General features: G+C 46.5%; 1 protein-coding gene and 1 pseudogene across 1 annotated transcript; both read left to right on the plus strand.

Annotated features, from left to right (window-relative positions):
- Nucleotides 1-190: 190 nt before the first annotated feature.
- LOC149363843 (uncharacterized) lies at nucleotides 191-9,975 on the plus strand. The gene is made up of 7 exons (XM_089573792.1): nucleotides 191-384; nucleotides 661-732; nucleotides 907-1,009; nucleotides 1,620-1,757; nucleotides 3,463-3,693; nucleotides 6,843-7,067; nucleotides 8,737-9,975. Exons 1-7 carry the CDS (start codon nucleotides 365-367, stop codon nucleotides 9,589-9,591), a joined length of 1,644 nt encoding a protein of 547 aa, XP_089429918.1. The 5' UTR covers nucleotides 191-364; the 3' UTR covers nucleotides 9,592-9,975.
- A 2,882-nt stretch (nucleotides 9,976-12,857) lies between these two features.
- Nucleotides 12,858-14,705, plus strand: LOC149363844 (kinesin-like protein KIFC1; annotated as a pseudogene).
- Nucleotides 14,706-14,806: the final 101 nt, after the last annotated feature.

The following is a 14,806-nucleotide window of genomic DNA, read 5'->3' on the forward strand; positions in this document are numbered from 1 at the left end:
GAGCAGTGCAGAAAACGATGAGGCTTCGCCATTATTTTTAAATTAAACTGGTTAATACTGCAGTTTTATTTTTATTTTCTGACATACTGTGCTATTGTAATTTCTTGTTGCAAATGAGTATTTCTGCCGACAGGCAAAAGCAGCGGCGTTTTCTGCGACGCGGAAACGGCGAAAACAGCGAGCTGGAACCCAGCAACTATGGCTGCGACGAAGGAGAGTGAGGGATCAGTATTCCTCCATGGGTCAGTAGCTGAAACTGTCGAAACACGGTGGTGTGGTAAAAATTGTATTTTAAAATCTTGCAACGACTTCGGGCGTTTAAACCTTTTCTGGTTTGCTCAGCTCCAGCTATCACCCGTCAAACATGAGCAGCGAAGAGGACAGGTAACTCCTTTGCTTTTTATTTCGCGGATGTGTTCAAGACGGCGAGAAGTTGAGTGCGGCTATGTCACAACGAGGGCTGGTACCCGAAAGTGCTGGTACCGCATATTAAGTGTGGACGTTTGTCGCCATTTCGTTTATTTCATGCGGGTAACTCGGGTGGGAAGCGCACAAACCAATTCCGTGCCTTTCCAGTGCGCCGTTGTCTGCATGAGGAAAGCGCAACTACCCCGGTCAGCTGCTACCAGGGTTTTGATGGCTTCCCGTTGTTATTTTCAGCTCGCTAGATATCGAGATTGAGGCCCTGAAGGCCATTTACATCCACGAACTGGAAGTAAGCTGTGACGAAAGGTAAGCATCAGGCTTCGCACGCTCTGTGTCCGCCCCAGTATCGCTACTGACTGCGTGTCGGCAGCTACGTTGGCACTTACGCCGTGGGAGCGTAGGTGACGACGGCAGAGGTTCTTAATAGCCGTCGCATTTTCCTTCTTTCTTCTATTTTTTCTTCTTTCCTTGTGTTTGCAGCAAGCGGCCGACGTGCGTGAAGGTATCTCTGCATCCGGCCACTGCCGACAATGCAGAAGAGCAGTACGTTCGTCTGGACCTCGTTCTGGATATTCCGACTGAGGTAAAAAAATAAAAAATGCCGATTTCGGCAGCTTCGTTGCTGTTTTACTTGGCGAATTGGCTGGTAGTTCTGAACTATTGTTTTTTCGGTCGTATTGAAACCTTCGTTTTCCCGGCAGAGGTTCAGCCCTTCAAGTCTTCAAGGCAGTTGCCTTCACGTCTTTTCAGCGAAGAATTGCATTAGTTATCTTAAATCCCCCTCCGCGCTTAATGAGCTCACACACCTCCATTGGAGCTAAATGCAGAATCTCATAGATTGATATTTTGATAATAGTTTAGTGCACCAGCAATCCAAACTAATCTAATATTTACACATACAGCTATTCCTTTGCAGCAGCCCATAGCTAAATGATTGCTTTGCATATCGCTAGGTGTTGGTATAGTACAAATATGTAAGATCATTACTTGCTTCTGTTTACGAAATCAATTGGAACGCTCAGTCCCATTCTCTCATTTTATCTGAAAATACGCAGTCTTGCCTAAGAGCATGGATATGGCTTGTGTGTCGCATTTCACAGCCCTCTTTGCTAGTAGCATGATCTCCTGCTTTAATAAATGTGTTTTGAATCTTTATGCACCGGTGTTTTGTTTTTTATTGCCCCCATGCACAGTACCCAGATGTTTTGCCCGAAATCACGATTCGCAATCCTCGTGGCCTGTCTGATGAGAAAATCACCAAGATTCAGCAAGAATTGGAGGACACAGCACAAGACAACGTTGGTGGCCCAATGTTGTATCAGCTCATAGAGGTAAGAAGGAGGAACCAGCCAAGTTTTTTTCATACTAGTTTGGCAGCTTCTGTAAAGCAGTGGAAAGATTGAGACATTGTAGGCAACCTCTCTTTTTCACGAGCTCTCTGTATGGACCCCTTTCATTATTCGTCAATTTGGCTACCTTGCGTTGTCCTAACAATGCCGTCGGTGACCTTGGATAAGATGCGGGTCGAGTGCTGAATATTCATGCTTAGTGCTTGACAGGCAGACATGTTACGAGAACCACCCCTACATATTCCAGTTAATAAAACAAGAAAACTACATCTATACATTGTTTTTAAATTTTGTTGTTTTGCCATTAGACGGCCATCAGCACTGAGTTGAAGCTACTTCAACGTTAATGAAAGGGGTGCATTAAGAATTCAGCCCATGCAAGAACTTTGTAACCGTTCACAGACCTTAAATTTCGCGAGATGATGGGAACAAATTTTGTGAAATAGCATCAGCTTGTACAGAAACTGGTCAAGAACAGCATAGCCTGCTTTTCTATTCTAGCCATCTGCATAGGAGCCTTGCAGCCTCATAGCTTGCACAATGACATAGTGTTGGTAGCCTTGATGCATCGCTTTTAAAAGCAAAAGCATGCACGCAATGCATTTACGCGTTCACAGGGTGTGTGCTCACAATTCTCACTTACTGAAAGAGCCAACTTGTAATAATAATTGCATGGGTATGGAGTAATTGGAAGGCAACATGTAGTAGCAAGTTCTAGAGATCCTGTAGATGCTTCCTTGTAATTGTGCGACATAGGTCTGTTTGCCTGCAGACCATTTTTGCAACTCTGCTATTCTCTTGCTTACAGGTAAAAGTTCTGTGCACTGAATTAGTGTGAATCATGTAGGCATGAGGAGGGTAGTCCGGCGGTCAGCACTAAGAGTAGAAAATTATTGGACAATCTCTTTGCTTTACCTTCTTCACTGCAGAAAAACACTTATATCAGATTGTTTTCAGCAGTCTTTGAGATGAACAGCCTTTGTCAAAAATACACAACCTGCGGGGTTTGCTTTTAAGTTGTATTGTGAGGTTCTTGTAGCACCCATAGAAATCCTAAGCTTCGTAGAGATGAGAACAAGGGTTTCTTTCACTTTCAAGATTTGGAACACTGGGGATGTGAAAATGAGTCGCTCTGCATGGCCGAGAAGCAAAATCACTGCGATTTTTTTTATTAGGTCTATACATCACTGAGCAGATAAGAGTATGAATACCTTGTTCTGTCTGAACTGGTATTCAGATATTTAAGTCTGAAGAAAAGATGCGAGGAAAAAAGATAATTTGCTCAGTGACTCAGGGCACCCAAACAAAGCTTTGAGAGTTTGTTGCAAGAGGGGAAGAAAAGCTTTTCTTGTTCATAGTTCCATTGACCATTTCTGGCTACATGTTCCCCTTCGATGTTTGTGATGTATGGAACAATTGTTGTGCTAGAAGCAGTGCGTTCACTGTAGTTTTTCTGTGTGCTCGTGATTTCAGTGTGTCATGCTTTCGTTATTTCCACCTGGTTGTTGCAGTTTGTGCTTTCTCCGATCACCTTTTAAGCAAGGTCCCAAAAAATCAGTGCCATTGTCGCGCAAATTGATGTTTGTATTGCAGCAGTGCGGCGAGTGCCAAGCAACAAGTGCAAACCAGCGAGCAAATCTTTGCTTGCTCTGCAGTACGAAGTTCACTCACAGTGACGCACACGCAGGTGGCAAAGGAACACCTGACGCAGGAGAACATCCCGTGCTGCCAGTGCACCATCTGCCTGTATGGCTTTGCCGAGGGCGACGTGTTCACCAAGACGCAGTGCTACCACTACTTCCATTCGCACTGCCTGGCCCGGTACTTGCGCCACGCGCTCGACCAAATCGCCCAAGAAGAGGCCGACAAGCCGAGCCCGACCGCTGCTGCTGCTGGGGGCAACGAGGATGCAACCAAGGCAGGGAAAATATTGCAGCTTGCTTGTTGGGCTGCCCGTGTTCCCTTCCTAATGAGACACGCAGTCCAAGCATAACGTAAGAACCACTGGAAGCTGGGCGAACAGAAAGGCATTCGTGTTATAGTACAGGCTCGCTGCATTTTTAGCTTTAGGGAAACCCTGCCGGCTTTCAAAACCTCCTGTGTGCTGGGTTCCATCCCTTGCTGCTTAACGTGCATGCAGAAAAGTGCATGGAGATGTGTAGCAGGGGCAGAGGGGCCAAGAAAAGTTTAAGAAATACATGGCTTGAATGGGTCCGCCTCCTCCAAGAGTGACTCATAAATCCGCCTCTGTGCTGTAGGAAGGTCAAAATTAAAAGCGGTAGTTGGCAAGAACAGCCCAAGGCCTGCAATGAGCACTATTATTCTGCTAGCCAATTATAGCTGTAAACAAGATCAGCATTTTAATGTTTTTCTGTGTTAAATGGGTCAGAAGCATCAAATTCTTGCACCTTATTTTAATCTTGTGGTTAGCTTTTTGTTTTGGTGACAAGAAAAAGCTTTAATGACAACCTGTTTGTATATCACAGAGGAACAGTGGGTGGTGGTAGGCGGAAGTTGCGCTGCTGACTTGAATGGCATTTGACTTTGGATGCATGGCAAATGCTTAAACATAGTTTCGAAAGTGATGGAGTGCTTCTCACGATACTGGCTTATTTTGGTGCAGAAGACAGCTTCAGTGCTTAGCGCACTCGTATCAGTGCATGTCAGTGGTGCTTTAGTTGTTGCACATGGAGGTGTTGGTTGTGAGGAAAGTAGAGGTGCAGTAGCTGACTCATTACGGTGGACGCATGAATTAGAAAGGGGTGCAGGAGAGGGTGAAAAAGGAAAGCTGAGGTGAATATTGACTACCTGGGGTAATTCTAGGCATTTAAGCTGTCTTCTGTGTTGTGGGATTTGCCTGATACAAATCAGTAAAGTATTGCTGGTTTAAAAGTCTGGCAGAGCACAGTTGTTATCGCATTGTGTGCAGTGCATAGTTATTGCTCTAGTACTGAGAACTTTCCACTAACACAGGATAATTATTTACCGCATACAGATTTTTATTTTGAAAAAAAGAAGCTGAGAGAGAGGAGGATGTGGCCTTTATTGGTGGATTATACAGCAGGGTGGACATTATGCACATGATAGAGCTCAATAATTAGTCAACTAATTAACAAAAGTTAACTGATGCACTTTTTTATTTATTTCAGGATGAAAAAAAAGCCGTCGATATTGAACCCTAGCCCAGTTCTTAAAATTTCTGAATCGGCATTGGGGTTCCAGATACAATGTCAAAAATACGCGTTTCAAAGCTTGTTGAGTTGGCTTTCATGCGTTGCATTTTTATAAGAGGTCATCACTTGCAATTCTAAAGCACCAAAGCCATTTTGTAAATGTGCAATGGGAGAAAGCCAACCCAACAAGCTTTCAAATGCACATTTTCGACGTTCAGTATCTCGAACCGATTTAGAAAATTTGAAAAAGTAGGCTCACCTTCGATTTCGACGGCCTTCGATTTAACAGGGTAATCTTGCCTTCCAGAATGAAAAATAAAAGGTTGATCAGTTCATTTTAGTTAAGCTATTGTCTAATTATTGATCTTTGTCACATGCATAATGTCTGCCTTGCTGTGCAGTCTACCCGCACAGACTGCACCGACTTATCTCTCAGTTTTATAAGAAAAATCTGTAGACTTAAAAAAAAAATCACATGGCATAGATGTTTAATTGCATTAGCTATTCATAAAGAAAATAAATAAAGTCATGCCTTTATAACATATCATTGATACACTGTCTGCACATTGCTTTGTGAATTTTGTTAGTGAAATGATACAAGGCTGGATTAATAGAATGCTCACCTGTTTACTTGCAGTCACTGTTGACACCTGTATGGTTTAGTTACACCTATTGATACCTCACTAGTGATGGCTTTTGTCATTTGGCTTAGGGAAGTTTTGACCTGAGGACATCTCAGAATGTGCATTTCATTGCTGGTTACACCTCATGTTTCAGACAGGCTGAGAACAAAAAAAACACAACTTATTGCTGACATGGGGATGAAAAAGTCATGACTGTTAAAGCATTGTCATGGCTGTGGAGTCTTTCTTTGCTTTTGAAGGTCATTACCATAATTCTATGCTTATGTTCTCAGCACAGCGAAATGCTCCTTATGGGCTTCAGTATGCTGTCTTCTTTTCAGTTTCAGTTCAGTATAGTTGTCAGTCAACGGTCATAGGAGACCATATGCAGATTATACATGCATGTGTGTGGCAAATATTTCAAGAACCCAAACTTTACACAAGCTTGCATGGCAGTAGATGCGTGGCAACAATACGCGTGCTGGTGTGCAGTGCACTGGCCTGGTGCTGTCAAGCTTTGGGGAACTTTACTTCCATTGCATGCAAGAAACCCTTGAAATATTGGTTTAAGTCTATAGTCTTTTGTGGTCCACATAAAGGTCCAAAAGGTATGTTTTTGCCACTACTTATTGCAAAATTTTTTAATGAAAAAGCTTGCTCAGAAGCAGCTGGCTCCTTGAAATGTGTGCATCAAATTGATTTAGCCTGCCACTGTGTACTGTTGTGAAAGTGCATGACCTCGAAAGCCAGTAATTAAAGTGCTGATTGAGCTATCTTGCACTTTCGAGGCTTTTTTCAGTTTTGCTGAACAGTCTTGGTTAGTTAAATTACATTACAGACTGTGACGTATTCTAGTTACCCTGTTGTCCCTTAAGATAACAAGATGTATGCCAAAGGGATCCCTTTGCCAGTTGCACTCTTTCCTAAAAAATTTGTTTGCATCAAAGTAAGCCCACTTATAACAAATATAAAAAAGCCTTGCTCCACAAAGTCAGTGTCTCTTGGAACAGAAACTGAAGGGACTTAACCAGTTGCTTCGTTCATCAGAGAAAATGTGCGATGGGTTATGTAATGGCACGTCATGACAACCGGTACTGGTGTTTCCAGCTGAGGAGTCTGATTAAATATTAGAGAATAGGTGCAGAAATTTCAGTGCGATAAAAAAATGACGTGAAAAAAGTTTCAAAAGGGCCGCTTTCATGTATTTGGCATATTTGTTGTGAAAAGGCACGCACTAGTAGTGCTCTTATACAGCAATGTTGGGTGGCCAGGTGGTGTGCCCTGTGTGCCGGCTGCCCCTGTCGCCACTGCTGGGTCTGGCGGAGCAGGAGCACCCGCCGCCCGTTGAGCAGCAGCGGCAGCCAGACTTCCACATGACGCCCGAGCTGGAGCAGCTGCAGCGCAGCATGGCCCAGCTGTACGTGCGCCAGCAGCGCCAGGGCGGCATCATCAACGTGGATGCTGAGAAGAACAAGTTCCTCCTGGAGATCTCTGTTGTGCGCACCTTTGGTCCCTTTCTGCTCCTCCTTTTTGCTTGGATGTGTAGAGCGGATTTTGGCATCCTGCTCTGCAGCTGGTTACTCCCTTCTTGGTGGACACCTCAACCGCGCCATGCCTGAAGGGATGATATTTACTATGTTCAAGAAGTGTTTCGGAGTGGCTTTAAGAACCATGCCTGAAGGGGTGATGTTTACTATGTTCAAAAAGTGTTTTGGAGTGGCTTTAATAAAATTAAAGCCGTTCCGAAACACTTTTTGAACATGCTGAATATCACCCGTCCAGACATGGCATGCATGGTTGAGGTGTCCACCAAGAGTGAGATGGTTACTGCACACTTCGTTTCCTCGAAGCCAATTTATAAGTGTTCAACTCACCTCATGTTTGAGATTATGTGGAGGTGAACAGTGGAGGAGTGGTTGTGAGCAAAGAAACAGAACAGTAACTGTCTCAATCACAGTGGACACATGATCCGTGTGGTAAGGGAATGGAATGAGGGGGAGTGAAAGAAGTGAAAAGAAAAACATTTGGCCACGGTGGATTAATTTGGACTGTGTAAGGTTCTTCGAAGGGAGTGTCCCTTCTCCCATCTAACTTTTGATCTAAGTACAAGTGCATTTGTCTTTGATGACTGTGTTGACATTCATCTAGCAGAAGATGTAACTGTTGCAGAGAAATTTGGGATTGAAAATGTAATATTTTTACCCGCCACCCTATTCAATCTCTGATGTTGTTGATGACATTAAAAGTGTTGTGGACTCCACAATTGCTCCACATGCAAGAAAAGTACTTGACAACACCACAGTTTGCTTGAGAAAATCGCTTGCTGTGGCAATAGCTGTACTCCATCTGGGCTGTTTCTAGTTTGCTAGAGCAGCATTTCTGGCAAAAGTAGCCTCTTTGTTGCTAGAATGCTGTAATGATTGACATAGGCCAACTCCAATTTGTCCTCACGGTCCCTTTAATGCTTAATGTGTTATGCACCTTCGCAAAGTGTTTCAGGCCTTTTTTGTAGGCAGTCCAGGCTCCAAATTGAAGCTCCCCTTTTTTTTTTGACAAAATATTGCCTGTGGGACTTCATTTTATTCAATGTACAACAAATAATTTTTTTGTAATTTGCAATTTTAAAATTTGCAAGGCTTGCAAATCTCTGGCAACCAACTGGTGTCATGAACATGCAGTCAGTTTCAGGTCAGTTGCCAATAGCTGCATATCACTCCAAGCAATGAAGAAGCTTCTTGACGACATGCTGCTGATTGAGTAAAATAATTGAAGTTCAAGTCAACTGGATATGCAGTGTGCCGAATTAAATTTAAATATATCCTAAAGAATCTTTGTTAATGCTTTGTGTGGCATGTTGATGTGCACACAGAAGTTTTAAACTGTACAGAAATTGTTACCTCAACATTTTATGTGATTGCTCTTCTAATAGACTACTCATTTAATAGTGCTGAAGTTGGTGCCTTAATTCCTTTGCCCTGGGAGAGGGCAGAAGGTAATTTTTTTTAATTTTTTGCATCATATCCAAGGTTTTAGCTGTATTCAGAATACACTTATTTTTATGTGTCCTCTGTGCTTTAGTCACATTTCAGTCACTGTTTTTATGTCATCCATATTAGCAGCGTAGACTATACTGTTGGTCTGTTTTTCATTCTTCTACTTGTTCAGGCTCCTGAAAGCAACAGTGTGCCAGAGACGCCCAAACGTTTCGGAGCCTTCAAGTTGAGGGGCTGGGGCCCGCCTCTGCGGCATACGAGCAGCATAGCCCCTGCACAAACCAGCGACACGCCTCTCCACGGCTTGTCTGACAGGCAGCTGGAGCCTCAGTTTCCGAGGCCATCAAAGAACCGGCACTCAAGGCCCTCCCACAGGCAGCAGAGGGATGTCAATGAGAGCTACGAAAAGCAGCGCGTCAGCAATGGCTACTTCGAACATTCTGGCGGCAGTTCGTCGTCATCTGGTGCAGAGAGGCTTCAAAGGTCGGACGCAGACCAAAAACCGCGGAGACCACGGCCGCACCACCATGGGAGGGGGAGGGGCGGACCCCAGCAGCAGCAGAACTGGCACAGGCCACCACGGGATCGCCGAGAACCCGAATGCAATGCACTCGCCTCTGATGACTACCAGCAGGACTACACTGGCTCCTACCAGTCAAATACTTACGACGAGAAAAACTCGAGCAGGGAGGCTAGCAGCACAGGGGCAAGCACATTAGTCAACTCGAGCCCTTCCTGGGAGGGGCATCGTGATCAAGACTATCAAGGGGACAGGTATCGGGATGCACCATCTCCAAGTTCACCCACTGACGGAGGAGGTGGCAGGTATTGTGACCCGCTTGAAGCTCAAAGCAAGCATCGTGGTGGAGGGCAGGGTTATCGTCGGGGCAGGAGAGGCACAGGTGGCGACAAAAGCCACCGCACTAGCGCTGCGGAGGCGTTCAGGAAGAAACAGCTCAAGTCACAAGGTGTGGCCACCAGGAACCACGAGCCCCCGGGAATTTGCACTGCAGTAGAGAACAGATGACGATGGAAGAAACCCTGTCCCTGTAGTCCCCAGCCACTTCTAACCAGTCACCACTACCCCCAAGTCACTGTTGTTGCTACCACTAGATTACTAGCTGCTGCACTACTTTTAAGGGTAGTATTTATTTTAGATAGGATCCGGACTGCAAGCTTGGAGTCAGAGCTGCGGCCCTCCTTCCCGTTTTCGTTGCCCCGGGTATTGTCTCACGTGCTGGTTGGTTCGTCGGGGAGCTTGTGCGGACCTCTTTTCCAGTTTACAAGCTCGGAGAAGGAAGAAAGTGTTGGCCGGACTTGTAACACTGACTGTGTTGTTTTGCTGGTGCAAGTGGCACTCTAGTGTTTCCTGTTCATAATGGACATTAAAAGTAGAGTTCTGAATTGCCAAGACTCAGTTGCATCACTGCGTTGTCTTATCCCAGGTATGCACGAATTAGTCCGAGATTTGGCTTCGTTTGGCAGAATTGAAATAAGGACATGCCCCTGTCTCATGGTTTTCAGTGTGTGACCTGAACACCCCCCTTTCAGACTGGTTGACCAACTGCATGTTTAAAACTCTGCTGCAGTAAAAAGCATTCTTTGGGCATGCAGAAAACCATATCTGGCTGCGTGGCTATTTGTCACATCATGTCTCTCTCCAAGTGTATTTCTCCTGTACTTCTCAACCTTTGCCGTGGTACAAGTGAACGTGTTGAAAAGTATTCTTGTGCATTTTGGCTTTTGTTAATGGCATCAGTTCTCTAATTTTTTATACTACAACAGGAATAGCTTATCATAGCTATTTTCTCAGTGTTAATTTCTTGAAAGTAGAGGTTGATTGAGTTTTCTGCTAGGACATGTCTAACATTTGTGGACAAAAATTTTGAAAATTGAAAAAACTACAGTACTGGTGTAGAAATATTGAAGGTAATGGTTCTTTCTTCTGATATGTAGAAAGAGTTTTTTTTGTTTCCATCGCTCGTATGGAGCAGTTAAGACTTCCATAAAAACCAATGGGGAACGCTTCTGACGATAAAATGAACGTCAATAGCAAAAAATGCAAGCCTGTCAACGGGAGATTTGTGGATATTTTGATCGTTATACGGAAAACTTATATGAAATATATGATATGTGTGCAATATGTTCATACAATATATGAAAGAACTGCGCTCTAACTTTACTCCATTCAAAAACGCTTTTGTCCAGAATTGTTCGGTATGTCAGCAATACAATCAAACCTCGCTATTAAGAAATTTTGCAATGAAATATTGGATACAACGAAGGAATTCTCCTCGGAAGCACCCATAGAAGGCTACGTGTCTATCTTGTTCTTATGTATTGAAATTTCCCTACGAACTGATATTGCCAACCCCACTGGCAGCGCTTCTGCGCCCACTCGACGAGCGTGCGGAAAATCTTTTCCACCTCTAGTGGGGCCGCATCGTGCCCTTCTCTAGATGATTCGTCGGCTTCGGTGCGATGAAATTTTTACGCCAGCACAACCACCTTTGTAGTGGCGGAACTGCTGCACCAATTGCTCCAAATTGCAATTCGTGCTACCTGCAGCTAAACATAGTTGAAAAATTTTGGCAAGAATGAAACCGAAACTGAAGCCGGTGCCTTATTTCGCAGAAAGTAGGGGCATGGAAATGGGAGACTACTTCGTCACTCAGTCTCACCTCCGCTGCTCTTTGGGCATAGGTGTGTTGTATGCTTCCCACGGTGCAGCAGCCTCAATGCCTTTCGCGGCTCTAGTGTGCTTGTAGGCGCTGTTAAAGAGGTGCAAACACCTGTGCTACACACGTTAGTCCTTAGCGGCAGTATTGCGATGGAGGCGAAACGCAAAATGCACTCGTGGGCTGGATGATGATTCGTGTTGAATTTATATACTCTTTGGTTGTCACTCAAGCTTATTGGGAAAGTGGCGCTAGGAACTTGCAGATTAGCGCTTCGAGGCTGCGCCGCAAGCCATGCGCTCCTTGTTGGCATTTCTTTTTGTCGCGTTAGCTCTATGCTAACGCCATAGAACATACGTATGTTTCTCTATGGTGTTAGTATTCTTGTTTCACAGCCACTTCATACCTTCAATTCCTCGGAGCCATTCCTCGCAGGTGCATATCGTAAAGCGCTAAAGTGACTTTAGTCGAGCGCTGCCTGCGCTCTCTCCCAGTCTATAGTTTCGTTTTCGCGCCTTCTGTTGTGGTGCGCGCTTGCCGCAGCTCGCTGCTACAGACGAGGCGGGGCAATGATTTTCAAATCGCACTTGAAGTTGCCAAAACCTGTTGAACCAAGGCACCGATGGTAACCGCTTCGAAATTCTAAAAACTGATATGCCTATTTCTAACGGCCATGAAGCTACAAATCCACAGTTGCAACCAGAGGTCTAGTTGTAACAGTTAAAAAGCTAATTATAGAAGTTAGTAAATCAGGTTACTGTTAGCACGAGTCGCCTTATTTTTGACGCCTGCCAACACTGGCATTGCTAGGTAGCAAAATATATCTTTTTACCTCAAAAAGTCTATTTTTAAAAAGTTACACGCTTCCCTGAAACGCCTGGTATATATGGCCTTCATAATAACGGGGAAGCATTTGACTCGGTCGAAACCTCAACAGTTAAGCAGGCAATGCGGAATCTAAGTGTAGAAAAGGCATATGTAATCGTTCTGTAACATCAGGTGTACCTGCTATTTAAATAATTGGCAGCCTCAGAGCTTATGCTTCCTCTCCCGACTACCAGCATTTTCTGTTCGCCTGGTGCAATAAAGAATGGCGGTCGCGCAAGCTTGAGGTTTTTTACACTCGTCTACGTAGTTGCATACCTCCATAGATCTGGTCTGACGGTCTCCCCATTGTGCCCGCTCTGCGCTGAACCCGAAACGGTAGATAATTTCTTGCTGTCCTGCCGCTGCTTCTCTTCACGGAGACGCCTGCTAGAACACCCGTTACGACAGCTCGGTCCGAGTTTGTCTTCTGGGGTTGTTCTTTCCCGGCGCTTCTACCCTTGGGCACAAGTACAGGAATGTGCTCTCCGCCACTCAAAGTTTCCTTCCTCACAGCAACCGCTTTGTTCTGAATTTTAATAACCCAGTCTGCATTCCTTTATGCTTCTTTCTTGTTTCTTGTTTAAAAATGTTTTTTGACTATCTATAAGTCGCATCCCGCGCAGTCGGTACGCGCCATTATCTCCTTGAAGACAACAAGAAGAACCTCGTGGTGGCCGTCATATGCTGTGGTGTGTAGTACGTTCTAGGCACTGTCTTTTATATGCGACTCACTCCCAGCAGCAGCAACATGAGCCAGTTCCCGTCCCTGCCCAGTGGCTCAGGCCAGAAGGCAGTCGGGGTTCCCGTGCCGAAACAGCGTTCCCCAAGCAAGCGCCCGACCGCACAGGGATCTGGGACGTTGCGCAGAAGTGTCAGCACGACAGCCGCCGAAGAGAACAGGATAGCGAACATCGCGGAACACCACAAGCGGCCGCAACCAGGCACCGTCATGCCTGCGATACTCAGCAACAAGAAGCGGAATGTGGCAGGTTCTGCTGTCAGCCTTGCCACCGGGACCACAAGTAGTGCACGGCCCAAAGCACCTGTCACGACGGCGGCTCTGGCAACATTGGCAGCCGACAAGCAGAGGCCCTGGGACCTCCAGGGACGGATCCATGACCTCAAGGAGAGAATTAAGGGCCTGTCAGACGAAAAGGAGCAGCTCCACCTCCAGAACACCATCAGGGTGAAAGAGCTCGAGAGGCTGGCTGCTGGGCTAAGTGAGAAGTGCACTAAGAATGCTAAGCTCTCTACGACAGTCTCGAAGCTTCAGTCGGCTCTCAGCACGACGGAGGCCAAGCTGACTGCTGTGTCAGAGCGTGGCTCGCTAACCCTTCAACTGACATCCGCGGTGGAGCTTGTACCGACGCTGCATCCGTCGCTAGCCGAAGCCGCGGGAACAATGGCAAGGCTTTGCCGCGAACGCTTGGCCCTCATGGCAGCACAGGAATCCCTGGAGGCCCAACGGACAACGCTGGCCCTCGATGAAGAGCGGCTTGAGTCGACAACCGTCGCCTTCCTCGCCAAGGCGGCGAAGCAAGAGGCACAGCTTAGTGCCTCGGAGCAGGAGCGAGGGGGTACTGCACAACAGCCTTCATAAACTCAAGGAAAACATCCGCGTGTTCTGTCGCCTGCGCCCACTCCTCACCGCCGAGAATGCTCCGCAGTGGTGTTCCAGGGCGCGACCAGCCAGGCGACGGTGTACGCCGAGGTCTCGCAGCTGGTGCATGCATTGGACGGCTACCACGCGTACATCTTTGCGTACGGCCATACGGGCGCCGGCAAGACTCATACCATGGAGGGGGACGAGTACGACGAGCGCAGGGGCACCATCTTGCGCGCCCTCCGGCAGGTCTTCGAGACGATCCAGAAGCAGCAACATTTGACTTATACCATGGTGGCCAGCTTTATGGAGGTCTACAGTGAGACTCTTCGCGACCTCCTAGTGCCTTCGTCCCAGGCAGTCAAGGCCTTGCCGCTGCAGCTCAAGATGGCCAGCAAGGACGGGCCCGACACAGTGACCAATTTGATTGAGGTGCCAGTCAAGTCAGCCCAACAGATTGACCAGCTGCTGCAGTGGCCGCCATCAAGAGCAACGAGCGGTCATCCTGGTCCCACTCGGTCTTCCGCCTGGAAGTCACGAGTCACAACACACATGAAGCTCGGTTGTCGAGGGTGGCCGAACCTCGTGGATCTTGCAGGCAGTGAGCGACTGTCGGAGTCGCAGTCGGCGGGGGTGCGGCTGCGGGAAGCCTAGAACATTTACCGCTATTTGGCCAACCTGGGCAACGTCATCCTGGTATCCTCAAAACGGTATGGCCAAGTGCTGTACCGCAACTCCAAGCTGACGCATCTCCTCAAGGACAGTTTGGTCGGAAATAGCAAAACACTAATGCTGCTCAACATCTCGCCGCAGCAGGAGAACATAGGGGAGACTCTCCTGCGGTTGCTGGAGGGCTATGTAATACATCCAGCAGGCGTGCAGTTGGCCGACTCTGCTAACGGCTTGAGGGCCCAGGTGTGGCTTGCGCGGCAACCACCAGCACGTCACATTGTACGTCACAGTACGTCACATAAAGGACTGCGACACAAGTAATGATCTGCTTCATTATTGTGCTGCACCTTCTGCATGCCGTTCGAACCGAGCCGGAGAAGAGAAGCCTTCAGAACAGAGCTGCAGTACTGTTCTCTTCTAAT

Source organism: Amblyomma mixtum, chromosome 2 (assembly GCF_055824585.1).
Source record: "Amblyomma mixtum isolate Tamu chromosome 2, ASM5582458v1, whole genome shotgun sequence".
Lineage (NCBI taxonomy): Eukaryota > Metazoa > Arthropoda > Arachnida > Ixodida > Ixodidae > Amblyomma > Amblyomma mixtum.

Excerpts from the sequence above, each read along its gene's own strand:
- LOC149363843 (XM_089573792.1), top strand. The coding sequence starts at position 365 with ATGAGCAGCGAAGAGGACAG. Across the intron at positions 733-906 it reads GAAGTAAGCTGTGACGAAAG|CAAGCGGCCGACGTGCGTGA; the intron begins GTAAGCATCAGG and ends TTGTGTTTGCAG. Across the intron at positions 1,010-1,619 it reads TTCTGGATATTCCGACTGAG|TACCCAGATGTTTTGCCCGA; the intron begins GTAAAAAAATAA and ends CCCCATGCACAG.